Source organism: Epinephelus fuscoguttatus, linkage group LG11 (genome assembly GCF_011397635.1).
Source record: "Epinephelus fuscoguttatus linkage group LG11, E.fuscoguttatus.final_Chr_v1".
Lineage (NCBI taxonomy): Eukaryota > Metazoa > Chordata > Actinopteri > Perciformes > Serranidae > Epinephelus > Epinephelus fuscoguttatus.
This window is the reverse complement of record NC_064762.1, coordinates 10,340,151-10,362,197: the sequence shown is the minus strand read 5'-3', so window position 1 is coordinate 10,362,197 and position 22,047 is coordinate 10,340,151. Positions and strand designations below refer to the sequence as shown.

The window sequence follows — 22,047 nt, the reverse complement described above, 5'->3', positions numbered from 1 at the left end:
TACATCAAAAATTAATCTTAAAGCGATTCTGTAGATATACCAATGTTATCAGTCTAAGTTGTTTGTGTGTGACAATGCACACTATGGACAGTGATTTCAGCAGCTGTCCTCAGTCAGTAGCGTCTGTTTCCATGACAGATTCTTCTTCCTACAGTGAACATAGAGTCACTGAGGAACCAAGCAACGCCTCAGACTTAAATCCAAACCTGAACCCAGTATAAAGAGGTTCAGTGAAGGTAGTGTTGAAGGTGTGGAGGTGGATCCGTGAGCCAGAGGAGACTCTGTAGAAGGACAGAGTGCCGGCAGGACAGTCCACATACACTGCTACTCTACCAGAGGAGGAGGAGGAGGAGCAAAAAAAAGAGGGGGAAGGCATAAATGAATTTCTCTTATGGTGCCAAACAGAGTAACAATCCTTGGCGCATTTCAGACTCCAGGACTGACTATTTCCTCTAACTGAGCTTTCACGACTGTCTGCACTCCCTCCAGTTTCTCTGTAAGTTACTGCAACATAAACTTTCCCTTTCCACTCCACCTCCCAGTAACAGCGACCAGTCAGAGCATTTCTGCACAGCAGCTGAGTTTGTTTAAATCTGTCTGGATGATCAGGATACCGCTGCCCCGCTTTCACCAGCGTCACCTTCCTGTTGTTGTCGGACAGTTTGAGGTTTCTGTCAACTGTGTCTGTGTCCAGTGTGAGTTCACAGAAATCTGATGGAGAGGAGACACAACACAGCATCAGGTTATCAGCTTTAATGTTTATTTATATGTTAATAATCTCAATGAAGTTTTAGATTAGTATCGAAGATTACACTCTAAAGCCCAGTCCAGACCAAAGACTTGTGACAAGATGAATTGAAACAAACTACTGTCAACGCTTCTTTCTGTAACGTTGTATGAAGCTGTCGGTTCACAGGAAGTGACCTCGATGAGACGGTGTGTCATCTCTAGTCAACAACTCTCTGTACTTCTGATCTGTAACGTTGACAGGAAGTGACCACCATGAGACGGTGTATCATCTCTAGTCAACAAGCTCATGACTAGGGGCGTCAGTAGTGTAGTGGATAGTGCCGGCACCCCATTTACAGAGGCACTGCCGTGCTGCAGCAGTCGCGGGTTTGAGTCCGGCCTGCGACCCTTTGCTGCATGTTAGTCCCAGCTCTCTCTCTGTCTCCCCATTTCACACACTGTCCTATCCATTAAAGGCAAAAGCCCACAAAAATAATCTTTGAAAAAAACAGATAGGGCGGCACGGTGGTGTGGTGGTTAGCACTCTTGCCTCACAGCAAGAGAGTTGCCAGTTCGATCCCGGGCATGGGAGCCCTTCTGTGCGGAGTTTGCATGTTCTCCCCGTGTCAGCATGGGTTCTCTCAGGGCACTCCGGCTTCCTCCCACAGTCCAAAGACATGCAGATTGGGGACTAGGTTAATTGATAACTCTAAATTGTCCGTAGGTGTGAATGTGAGCGTGAATGGTTGTTTGTCTCTATGTGTCAGCCCTGCGATAGTCTGGCGACCTGTCCAGGGTGTACCCTGCCTCTCGCCCAATGTCAGCTGGGATAGGCTCCAGCCCCCCCGCGACCCTCAAGAGGATGAAGCGGTTAGAAGATGAATGAATGAATGAAAAAACAGACAAGCTCATGACTGTAGGTGAGGGTTAGGACGAAGATGGACTGGTAGATCAGAAACATTGCCTTCCAGCTCAAATCCCTCTTCACCACGACAGACAACCCTGGCAGAGACCAACACCTACTGAGTGTGTTTGACTTTGCACCAAGTATGCAGACACAACTCTCACAATTGCTTGTAGCAATGACCCTGGGACTGTGCTCAAGGTCGTAAATATGGGTACATGGTACACAAAGTAAGCTGTCTTTAAGTTCCCAGACACATGTATACTGGATGGGCAAACTTCCACGACCCCTCCAGCAGCCCTGCAAGGGTAAAGAGCTGGTCCACTGTGCCACGGCAGCAATGGAATCTGCATTGCTTCTCCTGAATGTACCTTCTCCAAAGCCTCCCTGAACTCCCTCTACACCCAGGTTTTAGTTTTGACAAACGCCGAAACTGCAGACCTTATGGCTGACGGATACCTGTTAGTTGCTTCAGGAGACCTCTTGGCCAACCAAATCTGAAAGGCCTCCTTCACTGCTGGTGTCCACTGGTGGATTATTATAATCCCTGTCCCTATCCCTGTGTGTGGTGGACCTATAGGGTGGCAGCTCCATGTAATTTCTTCAGGCTTAGCTCGACCAGGCCCCATGATCAAGGTCTGGCTACCAGACACCGGCTGCTCAACCCACCCCCCGAGGCCTGGTTCTAGAGGGGGGCCCTGATTTCCCTGTACCGGGCAAAGAACTCAAACTTCATTGTGCCATCAGGGTTTCTTAAATCACTCTTAGTCTGATCCCTCTCCTTGGACCATAGGAGACCCTACCAGGAGCTTCAGACAACACAGGCCACAGGATCATGGTGATACACAAACCCCTCCACCACGTTAACATGGCGATTTTATATGGTTCTGATTAGCAGCTTTATTTCTCTGAGTGTACATAAAGATTGTATTCTAAATGGCGAATGGTAAATGGACTCATATTTGTTTAACCCCTTTCTAATCCTTCCAACCACTCAAAGCGCTTTTACTTTACATCTCACATTCACCTATTCACACCGGTGGTTGAGGCCACCATACAAGGAACCATGTGCTCATCATATTCACACACACACAACCACTGGGAGCAATTTGGGGCTCAGTAACTTGCCCAAGGATATATTGACATACAGACTGGAAGAGCCGAGGACTGAACCACTGGTCTTTAGATAAGGTTGTTGTAAACATTAAGAACGGCACATTTGTTGAACCATCTATTTTCTTTCAGGGTTCAATGAAGAACAATTCCACAATTGTGGACTTTTAAATGCGTGTTGATCTCTTCTCATGAATAAAACTAAATCCATACTTACACTTTCTCAAACCAGGTGTCAGTCTCTGTTCTCCACCATGGTCCATCCTGGAAGAGGAAATACAGTAAGACCAGTGTATTCTCTTGGATTATTGAAAGAGACATATTTTATGATGTTTTATAGTTTTCCAGTGTAACAGACAAACAGTGTGTCACACTCCTATTGTCTTGTCATACCTGAGACTGTCCAGTCTCCAGTTTGGATTCTTTAATCCAGCAGAGAGCAGCTTGATTCCTGTGTCTCCTGGATGATTGTAGCTCAGGTCCAGCTCTCTCAGATGGGAGGGGTTGGAGCTCAGAGCTGAGACCAGAGCAACACAGCCTTCCACTGTGACCAGACATCCTGACAGTCTGGAAAAAGTAAATTGTTGAGAGAGAGAACACAGCTATTGTTGTGAGGTACCAACCCACAGACAAAGATACAAAACTAGAACAGGAAAGCCACACACTCAAAACTCTGATGCATTTATTTCAACTAAGAAAGATGATTCAGAGTTACAAGTGTGCTGCTTTCCTATTCCGTTTTTTGAACCATGTGTCAGAAAGTAATAAAAGAAAAATAATCTTGCAGATGTCAAGTCTCTTCTTCAACGTTAACCTGAGTGTAAAACAATATTTAAATTATCAACTGGCAACAAACTCTGACCTGAGAGTTTCCAGTTCGCAGTGTGGACTCTGTAGTCCAATGGAGAGCAGCTTCACTCCTGAATCCTGCAGGTCATTGTTACTCAGGTCCAGGTCTCTCAGACTAGAGGACTGGGAGCTTAGAACTGAGGACAGAGCTTCACAGCTTCTCTCTGACAGGTTACAGTTTGTTAGCCTGAGGAAGAATTAGCAATGAACACAATTTTTTTTGTCATGTACAAAATTAGACACATTTGTATTGTTCATAAATCCACTTACAGAGCTTTGTTGGAGGCTTTGACCACTGGCAGCAGCCTCAGAAGAGCCTCATTTGAAGCAGAGTATTTCTTCAGGTCAAACATGTCCAGATCCTCTACTGATGACAGTAAGATGAAGACCAGAGCTGACCACTGAGATGGAGACAATTTATCTGTTGAGAGACGTCCTGAACTCAGGTACTGTTGGATCTCCTTCACCAGAGAACGATCATTCAGTTCATTCAGACAGTGGAACAGATTGATGCTTCCCTCTGCAGACAGATTTTCACTGATCTTTTTCTTGATGTACTTTACTGTTTTGGGGTCTGTCTGGGAACTACTATCTGTCTGTGTCAGTAGACCTTGTAGATGTTTCTGATTGGTCTGCAGTGATAGACCCAGGAGGAAGCGGAGGAACAAGTCCAGGTGTCCATTTGGACTCTGTAAGGCCTTGTCCACAGCAATCTGGTAGAGCTGTGTTAGTGTAGGTTTGTCTCTGAAGACTTTGGGGAGCCGGGAAGTGCCTGTTTGTTCCTCTGCCATCAGGTTGACTCCAGAGTTGATGAACTTTCGATGGACGTGAAGAGCAGCCAGAAACTCCTGAACACTCAGATGGACGAAGCAGAACACCTTGTCCTGGTACAGTCCTCTCTCCTCCTTAAAGATCTGTGTGAACACTCCTGAGTACACTGAGGCTGCTCTGATATTGATGCCACACTCTGTCAGGTCTGATTCATAGAAGATCAGGTTGCCTTTTTGCAGCTGCTTAAAAGCCAGTTTTCCCAGAGATTTAATCATCTTCCTGTTCTCAGGACTCCAGTGTGGATCTGTCTCAGCTCCTCCATCATACTTGATGTACTGCACTTTGGTCTGAACCACCAGGAAGTGGATGTACATCTCAGTCAGGGTCTTGGGAAGCTCTCTTCCCTTTATGGTCCCTATCACGTCCTCCAGAACTGTAGCAGTGATCCAGCAGAAGACTGGGATGTGGCACATGATGTGGAGGCTTCGTGATGTTTTGATGTGGGAGATGATTCTGTTGGCCTGCTCCTCATCTCTGAATCTCTTCCTGAAGTACTCCTCCTTCTGTGGATCAGTGAACCCTCTGACCTCTGTCACCATGTCAACACACTCAGGAGGGATCTGATTGGCTGCTGCAGGTCGTGTGGTTATCCAGAGGCGAGCAGAGGGAAGCAGTTTCCCCCTGATGAGGTTTGTCAGCAGCACATCCATTGAAGTGGACTCTGTAACATCGGTCAGGATCTCATTGTTGTGGAAGTCCAGAGGAAGTCGACACTCATCCAGACCGTCAAAGATGAACACAACCTGGAACTCTTCAAACCGGCAGATTCCTGCTTCTTTGGTTTCAGTAAAGAAGTGATGAACAAGTTCCACCAAACTGTACTTTTTCTCTTTCAGCACATTCAGCTCTCTGAAAGTGAATGGAAATGTGAACTGTATGTCCTGGTTGGCTTTGTCTTCAGCCCAGTCCAGAGTGAACTTCTGTGTTAAGACTGTTTTCCCAATGCCAGCCACTCCCTTTGTCATCACTGTTCTGATTGGTTTGTCTCTTCCAGGTGAGACTTTAAAGATGTCTTCTTGTCTGATGGTTGTTTCTGCTCTGTCCGATTTCCTGGAGGCTGTTTCAATCTGTCTGACCTCATGTTCATCATTGACCTCTGCAGTCCCTCCCTCTGTAATGTAGAGCTCTGTGTAGATCTGATTCAGAAGGGTTGGGTTTCCTGCTTTAGCAATCCCCTCAAACACACACTGGAACTTTTTCTGCAGGTTAGACTTCAGTTTACGTCGGCATACTGCTGCAACAGTCCCTGAATCAACAAAGACGTAATTAATCAGTGTATGCTACAATCAGTCTTACAAATTGCTTACAAAGCTCTGAGAGGCCCTGTTCCAAGTTATGCATCTGATCTGTTATTGCCTAATGTCCCTTTACTCTCCATGTCCCTTGCACTCTAAGCTCCTCGATGGTTTGCTCCTTGTTGTTCCACAGTCCAGATTAATTCACAAAGGTGATAGAGCCTTTTCAGTCAGAGCTCCTTAACCTTTTATGACAATCATATTTAGCATAATGTTACTATCTCTAATGTCAGTTTATTTCATTTGGATTATTAGCTCCGTGATACTAAGTAGCTTAATGTATGCTCATAGCTAAAGGCAGCTAACTAACCTCAGCTAAGGTTATAGTTAGCTTGTTGGCTGCTCCTGCACTGTTCTTGGCTAGTAGAGAACATTTTGTACCGTTAAATCAATTAATACCATTTGTCATAAATCACATTAGCTGGTGAATTTACTGGTAATTTGGCAAGCTAGCTATTTTATCGACTTGGATGGTATTTTGCTAGCACTCAAGTTAGCGGGCAAGCAAGTTGTTGTCAGTTGCTTCGTAACATAAGGTGATACAGTGATTTGTTAACGGCAAGTAAGCTAATTTACCAGCCAAATCAGCCCTGTAGTCTGGATGAATTAGCCGATGTTAATAACTCAAGACAGCATTTTGTTATGTTAGCTAGCTAGCAATTCCTTTGCATAGAGTTAACATTATAAAACTAAAACAGGAGTTAGGTTGTGGAACCAAACTCCTGGAGAGGGGGTGGACTCTCGCTTTTTCCAGAGTTGCCCAGGGTGAGAGGCGCTGGGCGGCTGTGTGAACACTCACAAGCCCCCGGCTGAGTGCAGCCTTTTTGGGGTTCTCCCCAGTGAACAAGAGGGTCGTCTTGATGCGACTGCGAGTCACAAAGAGAAGGTCTCTGACTGTTGTTTGTGCATATGCACCGAACAGCAGCACTGAGTACCCGGCCTTTTTGGAGTCTCTTGGCAGTGTCTTGGAAGAGGTGCCCGCTGGGAACTACATAGTTCCTCTGGGGGACTTCAATGCTCAATTGGGCAACGACGGAGAAACCTGGAGGGGGTTGATTGGGAGGAATGGCCTGCCTTACCTGAACCTGAATGGTGTTTTGTTATTGGACTTCTGTGTGAGCCAAGGACTGGCCACAGGAAATACCATGTTCGAGCACAGGGAGGTTCATCGACGATGCGGCTGTGCGTGTGTCTTAGACACTCGGGTGAACAGAGAAGCAGAGCTGTCAACTGATCACCACCTGGTAGTGAGTTGGATCAGATGGCAGGGGAAGTTGCTGGACAGACCTGGTAAACCCAAACATGTTGTGAGGGTTAACTGGGAACGTCTAGCTATGGCTCCTGCCCATGGGGTCTTCAACTCCCACCTGCATCCTGGGGGATGTTGGGGATGTGGAATCTGTGTGGTCCATGTTCAAAGCCTCCGTTGTGGAGCTGGCTGCTGGGAGCTGTGGTCTGAAGGTTGTCTGTGCCTGTTGTGGCGGCAACCTGAGAACCCGTTGGTGGACACCAGCGGTGAGGAAGGCTGTTGGGCTGAAAAAGGAGGCCTTTCGGGTCTGGCTGGCCCAGTAGTCTCTGGAAGCAGCAGACAGGTACCAGCTGGCCAAAAGGGCTGTAGCTGTGGTGGTTGCTGAAGCAAAAACCCAGGTGTGGGAGGAGTTCAGGGAGGCTATGGAAAAGGACTTTTGGTTGGCCTCAAGGAAGTTCTGGCAGACCGTTGGACATCTCAGGAAGGGAAAGCAGGGCTTGTCTCAGGCTGTGCTCAGCAGAGAAGGAGAACTGCTGACCTGATATGGGGACATTTTTGAGTGGTGGAAGGAGCACTTTGAGGACCACCTGAACCCGGCCGTCACATCAACCGTGGAGGAGGCAGAGCCTGAAGACCCAAAGGAACTCTCGCCCATTCCCTGGCAGAGGTTGCTGAGGTAGTCAAAAAGCTGCCCAGCGGCAAAGTGCTGGGTGTGGATGAGATTCGCTCTGAGATGCTGAAGGCTGGGTGGGCTGTCTTGGCTGACACGCCTCTTCAGTGTCGTGCGGAGGTCGGGTACGATGCCTGCAGAGTGGAAGACCGGGCTGGTGGTTCCCATTTTCAAAAAAGGGGACCGTAGGGTGTGCCCCAACTATCGGGTTATTATACTGCTCAGCCTTCCAGGTAAAGTTTACTCCAGGGTGCTGGAAAGGAGGCTCCAACTGACTGTCAAACCTTGGATTCAGAAGGAGCAGTGGAACAGTGGATCAGCTCCTTACCCTTGCGAGGCTGCTGGAGAGGTTGTGGGAGTTTGCCCATCCAGTTTACATTTGCTTTGTGGACTTGGAGAAGGCTTACGACCGCGTCCCTCAAGGGGTCTTGTAGGGGGTATTGCGGGAATATGGGGTACCGGGCCTGCTGCTACGAGCCATTCGGCCCCTGTATGACCAAAGTGAGAGCTGTGTCTGCATACTCGGCGTGAAGTCAAACGCGTTCTCAGTGAGTGTTGGCCTCCACCAGGGTTGTCCTTTGTCATCGTTCTTGTTTGTGATTTTCATGAACAGGATCTCGAGTTGCAGCCAAGGGGAGGAAGGGGTCCAGTTTGGGACCTCAAAATTGCATTTCTGCTTTTTGCAGGTGATGTGGTTCTGTTGGCGTCATCACACTGTGACCTCCAGGATGCACTGGGGTGATTTGCAGGTTCTCTACTGGAAAATGGTGGGTTGCCTTCTCCAGTTTGGGGGAGAAATACTGCCTCAAGTGAGGGAGGTCAAGTATTTCGGGGTCTTGTTCACAAGCGAGGCTAGATGGAGCATGAGATGGATCGGCGGTTTGGTGCAGCTTCTGCAGTGATGCAGGCGCTGCACTGGTCTGTCATGGTGAAGAGAGACCTGAGCCCGAAGGCAAAGTGGTCCATCTATGTCCCAAGCCTCACCTATGGTCATGAGCTCTGGGTAGTGACCGAAAGAATGTGATTGCGGATACAAGTGGCCGAAATGAGTTTCCTTCAGAGGTTGGCTGGGCTCAGCCTTAGAGATAGGGTGAGAAGCTCGGACATCCGGAGGGAGCTTGGAGTAGAGCCGCTGCCCCTTCTCTTCAAAAGGGGTCAGTTGAGGTGGTTTGAGCATCTGATCAGGATGCCTCTCGGGCACCTCCCACTGGAGGTATTTCGGGCACGTCCCACTGGTAGGAAGCCCTGGGGCAGACCTAGAACACACTAGGGGGATTACATATCTCATGTGGCCTGGGACCACCTTGAGGTCCTCAAAGAGGAGCTGGAAAATGTTGCTGGGGAAAGGGATGTTTGGGGTACTTTGCTTGGCCTGCTGCCCTTGCGACCCGGCCTCAGATAAGAGGATGAAAATGGATGGATGGATGGATCGTAAATGTAAAACTCGATTGCGTTTCCTAATTTTCTCTTTCCATCATGTGAAAACTGTTAAAATCCACTTACTGTTCTGCAGACAGTCGGCCAGCTCCTCCTGCTTCATCCTCCTCAGGGAGTTCAGTGTGATCTTCAGAAACGCCTCTCTGCTGCTCCTCCTCTGCTCTGCATACACACCGTCCAATGCCTCCTCATCCTCACTCTGATTCTCTAAGCATTCTGGGTAATCTGAACTCAGAAATTTCTGGATCTTCTTCAGCTCATTCTTCACAAAATTCATAATGTGCTCCTCCAGCAGCTGGAACAAAATAAAATGTAAACATTAACTGGTAGAAGTTGATATCAGATTGTCTGTGAGACAGAGAGCCTGCAGCATGGAGACTGGATCAGGATGATAGTTCAGTATTTAGTTTTGTGGCTGCTGTAATTAGCAGTAGTAGCTGTGCTTTTAAATTTACAAACCATAAATATGGAGTCCAGGTTTGTTTGATACTGCTGGGCAGACTGATTACTGGGAAGTGGATTACATCTGTGAAGCAAACAAACATACAGAAGTTGTTCCATTATGATTATTGGGAACTTTCGGTTCAAAGCTTTAAAATGGCAGAAGTAATTAATGATTATTAAAAACATTAATAATTATGTTAAATAATGGGATTTTATTAACATTAAATCAACTTGTGGGGCACCATTCCCAAAAAGGGAAACACAACAGATGAGATTGTTCTTCCTCAGGAAACTGAGATCTTTCGATGTGGGGAGGAGCTTATTGAATATTTTTTATCAAAGCATTGTAGCCAGTGTGCTACTCTATACTGTTGTATGCTGGGGCAACAGCATTTCAGCCGATGATAAAAACAGAATCAGTGAGTTTATTAAAAAGGCTGGATCCATAGTGGGATGTCCATATGATTCCCTTGACAGTGTTATGGAAGTTAGAACTATGAGGAGGCTGAAGGCCATACTAGATCACAATAGTCACCCTCTACACGGGATATTCAGCAGCCTGCGGAGTACTGTCAGTGGTCGGCGTTTAATGCCAAAATGCTCTACTGAGCATTTCAGAAGGACATTTGTTCCCACAGCTATAAGGCTTGTCTATAAAGGTTAATGCTACCTGTTTCTGTATGGCTGTATACACAGCACAGTACAGGCCTAAATTATGTAACAGACTCCACACTGTGCCTCCACCCTGAAGTGTACTGGAGTCTGCATTATTATACTGGACTGTGCATTATTGCAGTTGTTGTTTCTTGTTTTGTTTTGGAATGTGATGTAATTATTGTAATTGGCATCACTGCATTGTAGATCCTAGCCAGTTATTAACATTAGTCTCATAAAGCATATATAAAGAATCTGGAATTCTGAATAATAAAAAAACAACTATTACCAAAATTACCATTCAAAAATAGAATGGTTTTGGAGTCTGTGACATAGCAGGGGATGGCTATTCATTCACTCTTGTGCAATATTAAACAGACCTGCAGAGGTCTGCAGAACAAAATGGCTGCTTGCGTGGCCTAAGACATTGTCTAAAAACTACAAAAGAAGATGGCCAAATCACAGTGGCAGAGGTTCTGGCTCAGCACATGTGGTCGGTCAGAACAAAGACATGTGAGAATGGAAGCCTAAGTTCCCTCTCTGCATGTGTAGCTGGGTGCAAAATGTATGTGTGTGATCTGTGTTATATTAAAGGTGCCGGATTAGTACAAAGGGATTTTAGATTTCATGCAAGTCTCTGTCTGTGTGAAGCATTAGCAAACAACAATACATTAGCAAACAACATTGCATTAGCAAACTTTAGCAAAGCTAACTGCTCAACAACATTACTACAAAGGTACCACAACAATAAATAATTGAATACCATCAAATGATATTTTAATGTCCTCTGATGGTGGTGACAGTCCTGTGTTAGGACTACTGGATCTCAGTTCTGCGTTTGACAGAGTGGATCGTCAAATCCTCATTAAGCGGTTGCGTGATTGCATTGGCCTATCAGGCAAAGCATCAGACTGGTTGAATCCCATCTCACTGACAGGAGTTTCTCTGTCTCTGTTGGAGACTTTGTATTGGATTCCTCTCCACTGTCCTGTGGTGTGCCGCAGGGCTCGGTTCATGGGCCTCTGTTATTCTCTCTATATTTGCTGTCATATTTGTGAGCCTTTCATGTTATCTAGGATCCTTGACTGCCTTCATGTGATCAGGGTCTGGACCGCTGAAAATGTTTTACAGGCCAGTGCTGATAAGACAGACGTTCTGGTTGTTGGTCCCTCTCATTATGCAAAGTATTGGGCCCTCTTTCCTCTGCTGCTCACTCAAACCTTTGAATTTAGGGGTTATATTTGATTAATGGACGTCATTTGATTCCCATGTGAAGCACCTGATCAATCTTTCTTTGTTTCATTTAAGAAATATGAGTAAACTGGGATCTGTTGTTTCCGCTGCTGAACTGGAAATTATTATACACCCCTTTATCTCATCTCACATACACAACTGTGATGCACTTTTCTCCTCACTCAATATGTCTGCTCTTGCTCGACTGCAATCAGTCCAGAATGCTGCTGCAGGTCTACTAACTATATCAAATAGACACTCTCATATCGCCCCTACACTAAAAACCCGTCACTGGCTTACTGTTGAGTTTAGGATCCAGTTCAATATTCTCGTTCTCACTCACAGAGCATTAAACTGACAGGCTCCCTCTGATGTGGCTGAACTGCTTCACCCATATTCTTAAGCTCAATTTTATGGATCAAATACACTAACTTTGTTGTCTGTCCCTCACACTCGCCTTAAGACACGTGGTGATCGAGCTTTTGTGGCAATAGTATCTAAATTTTGGAACACTTTGCCTGTTCCCTCACAATCTGCTGACTATGTGGTTTCACCAGATCTGTATTTTATTCATATTTTATGTATTCTTTCGGTGTATTGTGATTTTTTTTTTGTATTTTGCAAATAGTATCACTAGTTTTGCACTTTTAACTACATGGCTCAGGTAGTCACTTTATCTTCTGTGTTTTCTTTCTTGTTGTATATTGCCCTTGTAAAGCACTTTGTGACCTTTGTCTGAGAAAAGCACTGTATAAAGAAACTTTACTCACATAAGAGTCAGAAACATTTTACATTCTTACCCTTTGTCAGTGGACTGGTATCCATCTTTGAAAACAATGTATCTTTGCACAGACTGGTCACTTTTCATTGACATACAGCTGGGTCCAGGTCCAGGGGGGTCTGGTCTCTCATGTTGGATCCTGATAGGATCACAAACACTGATGAATGTATTGATACACAAAAATTCTGCTGAACAATATGTTGGCTTTTGAATGTTTTAATACTGATGACAACAAACTGAGATGAACTATTACTTTTGATCATCAGACTTGTGTCCATCTTTGAACCAGACTTCCAGATTGATAGTTCACTGTGTTTTATGAGACTGATTTCATTGATTGGCTATCACTTTTACCTTTCCATGAATGGTGGCCCATGAGGTGATTTAAGGAAAATAAGTCACATCATTTAAAATAAGGAATACTTATTATTAATAATTAATAATCATTAATTATTAATTATTAATAAAAATAATTAATAATCATTTCTGATAGCCATTTTAATAGTTTGAACCACAAGTTCCCAACAATTTGTGATCCATTACGAGGTCTGGTTACAACACTTTGTTGATATGGTAATGGCTATTCTCCCTACATCTCACAGTGACTGGACACCTTCCAATCCATCAGTTTGCATCACCTGATGGATTTGATCAGTAAAATGAAGGGTTTAGGAAACAGCACTTTACTGGAACTTTACTTCTGAGAGTTTCAAATGATATTTTAATATTCTCTGATGGTGGTGACTGTTCTGTGTTAGGACTTCTGGATCTCAGTTCTGCGTTCAGCACAGTGGATTGTCAAATCCTCATTAACAGGTTGCGTGATTGTATTGGCCTATCAGGTAAAGCATCAGACTGGTTTAATCCCATCTCACTGACAGGAGTTTCTCTGTCTCTATTGAAGACTTTGTGTCTGATTCCTCTCCACTGTCCTGTGGTGTCCCGCAGGGCTCGGCTCTTGGGCCTCTGTTATTCTCTCTATATTTGCTGTTGTTGGGACAAATAATAAACAGATTTAACACTGCACATCATTTATATACAGATGATATCCAGCTCCACTTCTTGTTCAAACCTAGTGAGCCTTTCAGGTTATCTAGGACCCTTGACTGCCTTCATGTGATCAGGGTCTGGACCTCTGAAAATGTTTTACAGGTCGGTGCTGATAAGATGGAGGTTCTAGTTGTTGGTCCCTCTCATTATGCAAAGTATTGGGCCCTCTTTCCTCTGCTGCTCACTCAAACCTTTGAATTTAGGGGTTATATTTGATAAATGGACGTCATTTGATAGCCAAGTTTATTTTTTTGTTTGTTTTTTATTTTTGCAAATAGTATCACTAGTTTGCACTTTTAACTATGTGGCTCAGGTAGTCACTTTATCTTCTATCTTTTCTTTCTTGTGGTATATTGCCCTTGTGAAGCACTTTGTGACCTTTGTCTGAGAAAAGCACTGTATAGACAAATTTTACTCATGTACTCAACAGACAGAAACATTTTACGTTTTTACCTTTTGTCAGTGGACTGGTGTCCACCTTTGAAAACAATATATCTTTGCACAGACTGGTCACTTTTCACTGACACACAGCTGGGTTCAGGTCCAGGTTCAGGGGGGTCTGGTCTCTCATGTTGGATCCTGATAGAATCACAAACACTGATAAATGTAGAGATATACTGAAATTCTGCTGAACAATATGTTGACTTTTGAATGTTTTAATACTGATGACAACAAACTGAGATGAACTATTACTTTTGATCATCAGACTTGTGTCCATCTTTGAACCAGACTTCCAGATTGACAGTTCACTGTGTTTTATGAGACTGATTTAATTGATTGGCTATCATTTTTACCTTTCCATGAATGGTGCCCCATGAGGTGATTTAAAGAAAATAAGTCACATTATTTAACATAATGAATACTTATTATTAATAATTATTAATAATTTCTGCCATTTTAATAGTTTGAACCACAAGTTCCCAACAGTTTGTGATCCATTACGAGGTCTGGTTACAACACTTTGTTGATATGGTAATGGCTATTCTCTCTACATCTCACAGTGACTGGACACCTTCCAATCCATCAGTTTACATCACCTGATGGATTTGGTCAGTAAAATGAGGCTGTCTTCTTCCCCTGTGGACATAATTCCATCATCTCTATTTTCAAAAGTTTGGCTGATCATTGGTCCCACTGTGCTTTCTATTGTTAACTCCTCCTTGTCTACAGGATGTGCCGTTCCTATTTTAAACAAGCTGCAATTCAGCCAATATTGAAGAAAACTATCTTAGATATTGCTCTGCTCAAGAACTATAGACCTATTTCTAAACTACCACTGTTGTCTAAAATGTTAGAGAAGATTGTTGCCAATCAACTCACAACTGCATTGGAGAGACACAATGTTCACGACAAGTTTTAGTCAGGGTTTAGGAAACAGCACTTTACTGAAACTTTACTTCTGAGAGTTTCAAATGATATTTTAATATCCTCTGATGGTGGTGACTGTTCTGTGTTAGGACTTCTGGATCTCAGTTCTGCGTTCGACACAATGGATCGTCAAATCCTCATTAACAGGTTGCGTGATTGCATTGGCCTATCAGGTAAAGCATCAGACTGATTTAATCCCATCTCACTGACAGGAGTTTCTCTGTCTCTATTGGAGACTTTGTATCGGATTCCTCTCCACTGTCCTGTGGTGTCCCGCAGGGCTCGGCTCTTGGGCCTCTGTTATTCTCTCTATATTTGCTGTAGTTGGGACAAATAATAAACAGATTTGCACTGCACATCATTTATATACAGATGATATCCAGCTCCACTTCTTGTTCAAACCTAGTGAGCCTTTCAGGTTATCTAGGACCCTTGACTGCCTTCATGTGATCGGGGTCTGGACATCTGAAAATGTTTTACAGGTCAGTGCTGATAAGATGGAGGTTCTAGTTGTTGGTCCCTCTCATTATGCAAAGTATTGGGCCCTCTTTCCTCTGCTGCTCACTCAAACCTTTGAATTTAGGGGTCATATTTGATTAATGGACGTCATTTGATAGCCAAGTTTATTTTTTTGTTTGTTTTCTTTTTGCAAATAGTATCACTAGTTTGCACTTTTTACTATGTGGCTCAGGTAGTCACTTTATCTTCTGTGTTTTCCTTCTTGTGGTATATTGCCCTTGTGAAGCACTTTGTGACCTTTGTCTGAGAAAAGCAATGTATAAACAAATTTCACTTATGTACTTAGCAGACAAACATTTTACATTCTTACCTTTTGTCAGTGGACTGGTGTCCACCTTTGAAAACAATATATCTTTGCACAGACTGGTCACTTTTCATGGACACACAGCTGGGTTCAGGTTCAGATACAGATCTAAAAGAGTCTGGTCTCTGATGCTGGAGCCTGATAGAATCACAAACACTGATAAATGTATAGATACACTGAAATTCTGCTGAACATCATGTCGACTTTTGAATGTTTTAATACTGATAACAACAAACTGAGATACAATTTTTTCATTATTATTTTGGAATATATTATTTTGATTATTTAGCCACAACATGCCTCAGAAATATGCACAAAAACTAGTCCACGCATTTGTTACTTATAGGTTGGACTATTGCAATTTAGGGAAGCATGATAATATCAGCACACCATCGGCTGATATTGGCTTTGAAATGAAATATTTGAACTGGCTAACATGCAGTTTTCTGAAGAAACGAAAAAACATTTTTATTTTTCAAATTGACAAAGTGAACATGTACAAAACATCAAGTAAATGATACAACACAATTAACAAAACAACATATCTGAAATATATACAAGTATGTATGAAAACTATAAATGAAAGAAACAGTCAGATAAGCAGACAATAAAATAAATATATGTAATCCTTTCACAGTTGGCTCGTTCTGTGTTAAATACCACCAGAGCAACAAAGCAGAAAAGATAACTCTGACATGCTTGTAAATGAGGATGAAAGGAGCATTAACCCAAAGATAACATGTCTTAAGAGCTTATGATTTGGTTACTAACTTTTTGGTACAAATAGACTTAACATAGGACGAAATGCTGATACTGCTGTGTGAAGATAACATTCAAAATCATCATAAAGTAACCAGACACCCATGAAAGTTTGTCATTTTGGTGTATTAACAAACTGGTATAAATAAATACCCAGATGTGTCAACGTTACAGTCTGTAAAAGTCTATCTAGTATGTACGTTGTAGCACAGAGGAGTTAATCTGTTACTTACAACACTGCACCATCCTGATCACGGTAAATCCAGAGGCCGCTGTCTAACGAGGTCCTTCACAACAAAAAAAGAAAAAAAATTTAAATCCAAAGGCTGATGGTGCATGCCTATTACACGTCCTTTTTTAAGACCAAATAGGAAAAAAAAAAAAAGAGTAACACATAAAGAACATAAGGGGATCACAACAAATAAATCAGACCTCATCTCAGAACAGATGGATAGTGACGCACATGAACATTATACATTCTTACCTGTGGGCAGCAAAGCGACGTCCACGTTTTAAGTGCATTTGTCTCTTCATAGACCAGTCACTCTTGATGGACACACAGCTGGGTCCAGGTTCAGGTCCAGGACAGTCTGGTCTCTCATGTTGGATCCTGAAAGAATCACAAACACTGAAAAATTCACATTAACACTGAAATTCTAATTTAAAAAAAGTGTTGTCAGCTTTTAAATGTTTTATTACTGTGCAGAGCCCCTAAAGTCCAAAAAGGTGATCATTTTTATCTTGTTTGTAAAAGATAAAAAAAAACGTGTGCACACAACATAAAATATGACAGAGCTGTGAGTGTGAACAGTGATAGTGGAGTGATTTGAGTCATGAATAGTTAGAGATCCTGGTCTCACCTCTGAGCACTGATCACATTCCCCATATTTAAGACTCGACGTACTCTGGCAGTAACTCAGTTCACACCCACAGTAAATGCAAATAACTTTGGTCTTGTCGAGAGAATCGTCTGACAGAGGTATGAAACTGAACTTGCCGTTCAAAAGACACTTTTCTGTATCCATGTCTGCTCACAATGATTTGTGTCTGCTTGCCATCCATAACATTAGTGCTGCATCGCTATTCCTAAACTACGGGGTGGGCTGAGGGTCATAATTACAGAACGTATGTGCATTAATCGCATGTCAAAAAAAATTGTGGCGCTAAAAGGAATTTGCATTAACTTTGACAGCCTTATAAAGAATACAGAGTGATAACAAAGACATCAAACCTCATCTTGGCAGGGATGGATAGTTACAGACACAAACATTAGAAATTCTTACCTTCTGTCAGCAGAATGGTGTCCTCCTTTGAAGTCAATTGGTCTGTGCATGGAACGGTCACTCTTGAAGGACACACAGCTGGGTTCAGGTCCAGGATGGTCTGGTGTCTCATGCTGGATCCTGATTGACTGGTGTCCTTTTTTGAGGTCAATTGGTCTGTGCATGGAACGGTCGCTCTTGAAGGACACACAGCTGGGTTCAGGTCCAGGTCCAGGATAGTCTGGTGTCTCATGTTGGATCCTGATTGACTGGTGTCCTTTTTTGAGGTCAATTGGTCTGTGCATGGAATGGTCGCTCTTGAAGGACACACAGCTGGGTTCAGGTTCAGGTCCAGGATGGTCTGATGTCTCATGTTGGATCCTGATTGACTGGTGTCCTTTTTTGAGGTCAATTGGTCTGTGCATGGAGCGGTCGCTCTTGAAGGACACACAGCTGGGTTCAGGTTCAGGTCCACGGGGGTCTGGTCTCTCATGTTGGATCCTGATAGAATCAGAAACACTGATAAATTCATGGGTAAAATGAAAATCTGCTGAAAATGATGTCTACTTTTGAATATTTTAAAACTGATAACAACAAACTGGGATAATTAATTACTTTTGATTGGAGGGGTGTCCACCTTTGAAGTTTATAGGTTCACCCATAGATGAGTCACTGTTGAAGGACCCACAGCTGGACACAGGAGAGTCTGACCTGTTGAACACACACAGAGCTGTGAGTGTGAACAATGATGGTGGAGTGATCTGAGTCATGGACAGTTAGAGATCCTGGTCTCACCTCTGAGCTTTGGTCTGGCTGTCACGTTCCCCACACAGAGTGGTTTTAGAGGGAGGGACTCCCTTCTCTCTGTCCTCACCCAGATTCATAGCAGAGTCCACACCTTCACACAGACACAACAACATGCCGTCACTCAGTACAACAAGCTGCACAGCACAGGACACATCACTTCAGCTCAGTGACATGACACAAAGATTCAGGGGCTGAAACAGGATCTAATAAACACCAAAATGTGTCCCAGCCTCCAGATTCACCCAGAAATACAGTCTGTTGACCATCGGTGCATTATGAGACATTGGGCCCCTGGGCACAGGTATGCAAAGGGCCCCACCACCTCTCCTACAGGGGAACAAGATACAAAGACTTTGTGGTGTTTTTTCATCTCTTTGTATTTGTTATGCTTTTTTTTCAGGGTTTGTGTCTCGTTGTGGTCATTCTGAGTCTCTTCCTGGACGCTACGTGTTAATTTGAACACCATCCATGATGTTGACCACAGAATCAAATCGAATTCTGTTACAATGCACCGAAAATGTCAGTTTAAATCCTCAGATTTGAAATACGATTCGATATGCAAATAAATATTTGGAACATTATCTCAAAATGACTTTTCATCCCCAAGTGTTGTATGACTCGGCTGCAATCCTTCACACCTACAAATTACTTATATGTAATAATCAGTAGGTGATTTCTTAGTTTAATGCTGTTTAATGTCTTAATTTTAGATTCAAAGATTCAGTACTGAAATTTTTTATTTTCTGTGTCATCGGATTTTGAGCATTGGCGTGGGAAGGTGGGTGCTGAGAGTGCTGCAGCGACCCCTATTGACAAGAGGTGGAATAACAGTCTGTAAATAGCTGGCTTTTTTATAAATTTATAGCCTGAGTGTCAGACTGAAGCTCCCAGAACCTTCAGTCTGACATTGCCTCCATTGAGGGCGATTTACAAGGGGGAGGGAATTTGATTTTTTCCCTAACTAATCAGTAGAGATCAACGACTCACCCAGAATCTGAAGTCATTAGTATCCATGCCTCGGGGGTGCCGAAAACAAGCGAGCATTGCCCGTTTAGAATGTCTCCGTCGTAGTGCACGCCCAGCTGCATCGCCGTTAAATCCAGTTTAGCAGCTTCCTTAATTTGGTCCTCCATTAACACGAGTAGTGGCGAAATACCTCGATAGCACTGTTAATGTGGTCTGTAGGATCTGTAGCGGTCGCCATTGTTGCTATCCTCACCAGTTACCCACCGGCGTACAGCTTGACATCAGTGTGGCGCTGATTGGCTAATCGCTAGACCCGCCCCCACCCCCGGCGTTCATTGGTCCGTCCAGCGTTTGGACGAGATAAATCGCAAATTCATTGCAGTATGCCAGACCAGAGATGCAAGCCTACTCAGTTGAGTGGGCGGGGTCTATGGTCTGGAACCAGGCTAATAAATTTACTTTTTGTCAGGTTTTCTTTTAAAGAACAGACATATGTGTCAACAGGACACAAAAGCACACATGACATGAACTACAAACAAAACATAAATTACCGGAGGATCCCTCTCAAAAAAACCAAAATATACATATATACACACACAGACACACACACACCCACATCCATGCACATGTATACACACGCGTATGAATGTGCTCTTCGATATACATACACATTCTAGTCGACCTGTAGGCCTATTAATTCTACACTTAGAGGAAAAGGAAATTATTTTAGTTTGGGAGACATGCCCATAACATACTACTGCAATACAAAATCAGGCCTTAAAGTCGACAAATGCGTAGGCCATTTTAACTTATTTTCGTCGAAAGTATCAATTTGGGTTTTTAGTTTAAATGTAACTCTTTCCATCATGTATATATTATAAACTAAGTCGACTCACTCATTTATGGTTGGTACATCATTCTTAAGCCATTTTCTTATCAAAGCCTTTTTACATGTGACAAACACCCTCAAGTATTTCTCTCACTTTGCACAGTGAAGCTCTTCTAGATCGCCAAGGTACATGATTTTAAAATTAAAACAAATATCAACTAAAAAGCTGTTTCGAGGACACTGTGGACACTTCTCCAAAATGGAGCCACAGAGGGACAATTCTGGAAAAGGTGGAGATGGTGTGCCACTGTACAGAGTAAATAACTTTGCATCCATTTAAATCATGGCTTCAGTGGAAGACAAAGAGTTGGCTATTTTACAATGATAAGGTGCCTGTGTGGCAGTTGTGTGATTAATCAGGCACAGACCTTCTCTCCGTGGCTCCAACTGACTGTTTACTCACGGGGACGGCACACTGCAGACTGGCTGTGACAAACAGCAAATAAAACAATGATAAAAGCTGGCTTGTTTCATGTGATGAGGAAAATAAAATGATAACATATGTACCTGGTAACAAGAGAATCACATTAAAGTCAGTTCAGACCAAAGATTCACAATGAGACCAGTTGAAACAAACTACTGTCAACCATCCGCTCTGTAAAAAGCTGGTGGTTGACAGGAAGTGACCACAATGAGACGGCTTATCATCTCTAGTCAACAACTCTCTGTGCTTCTGATCTGTAACGTTGACAGGAAGTGACCACCATGAGACGGCGTATCATCTCTAGTCAACAACTCTCTGTACTTCTGATCTGTAACGTTGACAGGAAGTGACCACCATGAGACGGTGTATCATCTCTAGTCAACAACTCTCTGTACTTCGATTGTGATTTTCAGCTTTTCAGACTTATTTTGTGGCTGAATATAATTTGTAGCTTCTTAAAATCTGAATGTGGATAGTGATAGTGAGATACTGGCTACAGTGATGAAACAAAACCAGCATCAGATGGACTGTATTCATAATCAATACGCCACAATAATATAAATAACCAGCGCCAATTCATCAGTCAATAAGAATGTGTGTGTGTGTGTGGGCAGGGCATAAGCACATACAGCCAGCAGCAGCAGTGACCAACAGTCTGACACCGGCACACCGTGAGGATGGACGTCGCACCTGCTGCAGCAAGCCAACACGCCATCTCTGGTCATTTTGACTTGACCAGCGGACTTCACTGCAAGCTGACTGGCTGCTGAAACAGGTGACGTGCTTTAAAACCAGCTACCAGTGATTTGACCAGCTGAGTGTCAGGTGACACCATCAGCCGGCTTGAGTTGAGCTCAGATCAGCCAGTTCACACCGCTGACACTTTTCTCGTTGTGAATCTTTGGTCTAAACTGGATTTTAGATCTCACAGCGACCCTCATGGTAAAAAACTCCATAAAATTTGCTAAAACACAGAAAGAAAGAAATCGTTCAGCTAACAGTAAGCAGGTTAGACCGGAGGTTTTCTCTGAGACAACATCCAAGCTAGAAAAGTCACAATGCGGTGAGTCCAACAAATGACTTGAAAAACACTATATTAGTAAAAAACAACTTTTTTTTAACACTGTGACATGTCAAAAGTGGAAATTTTACAACTCAACAAAAACGCTGGGGAGGTGGGGCACGAAAAAAAAATCTTTGTATTTTTTTGTATTCTTCTTTGAGGGACGGCAGGTTAACAAGAGGATGCAGTACCTCCTGGTAATAATCCTAACATCTGTTCTAATGTAAAAACCTTGAGCTCCTGCTACATCCGAAAGAACTGAATGCATTTTGGGGATTTTGCATCTTTGTATTTATCTTTAAGTATTTAAACTATGATGAAGGTTGAACAGAGACACACATGATACTTCACATTTTTGGCTTCATCCATGCACCTCAGAGAGTTAACAGTCAAAAAATAAAAGCCTCCCCTCGGAGTTGATCCGAAACTGTCAGACCAGTTCAGACA

At 43.3% G+C, this 22,047-nt stretch overlaps 2 protein-coding genes across 3 annotated transcripts in view; both read right to left on the bottom strand.

Annotated features, from left to right (window-relative positions):
- LOC125896984 (NLR family CARD domain-containing protein 3-like) overlaps nt 1–22,047 on the bottom strand; it is a 64,781-nt gene that overhangs the window by 21,978 nt on the left and 20,756 nt on the right. The gene's annotated exons all lie outside the window — the stretch shown is intronic.
- On the bottom strand, nt 96–18,335 carry LOC125896985 (NLR family CARD domain-containing protein 3-like). The gene is given in 10 exon segments (XM_049589995.1): nt 96–711; nt 2,964–3,010; nt 3,140–3,313; nt 3,609–3,782; nt 3,866–5,672; nt 9,144–9,372; nt 9,537–9,585; nt 13,663–13,803; nt 17,473–17,712; nt 18,247–18,335. Coding segments are annotated over 10 exon segments (3,513 nt in total). The 3' UTR covers nt 96–148.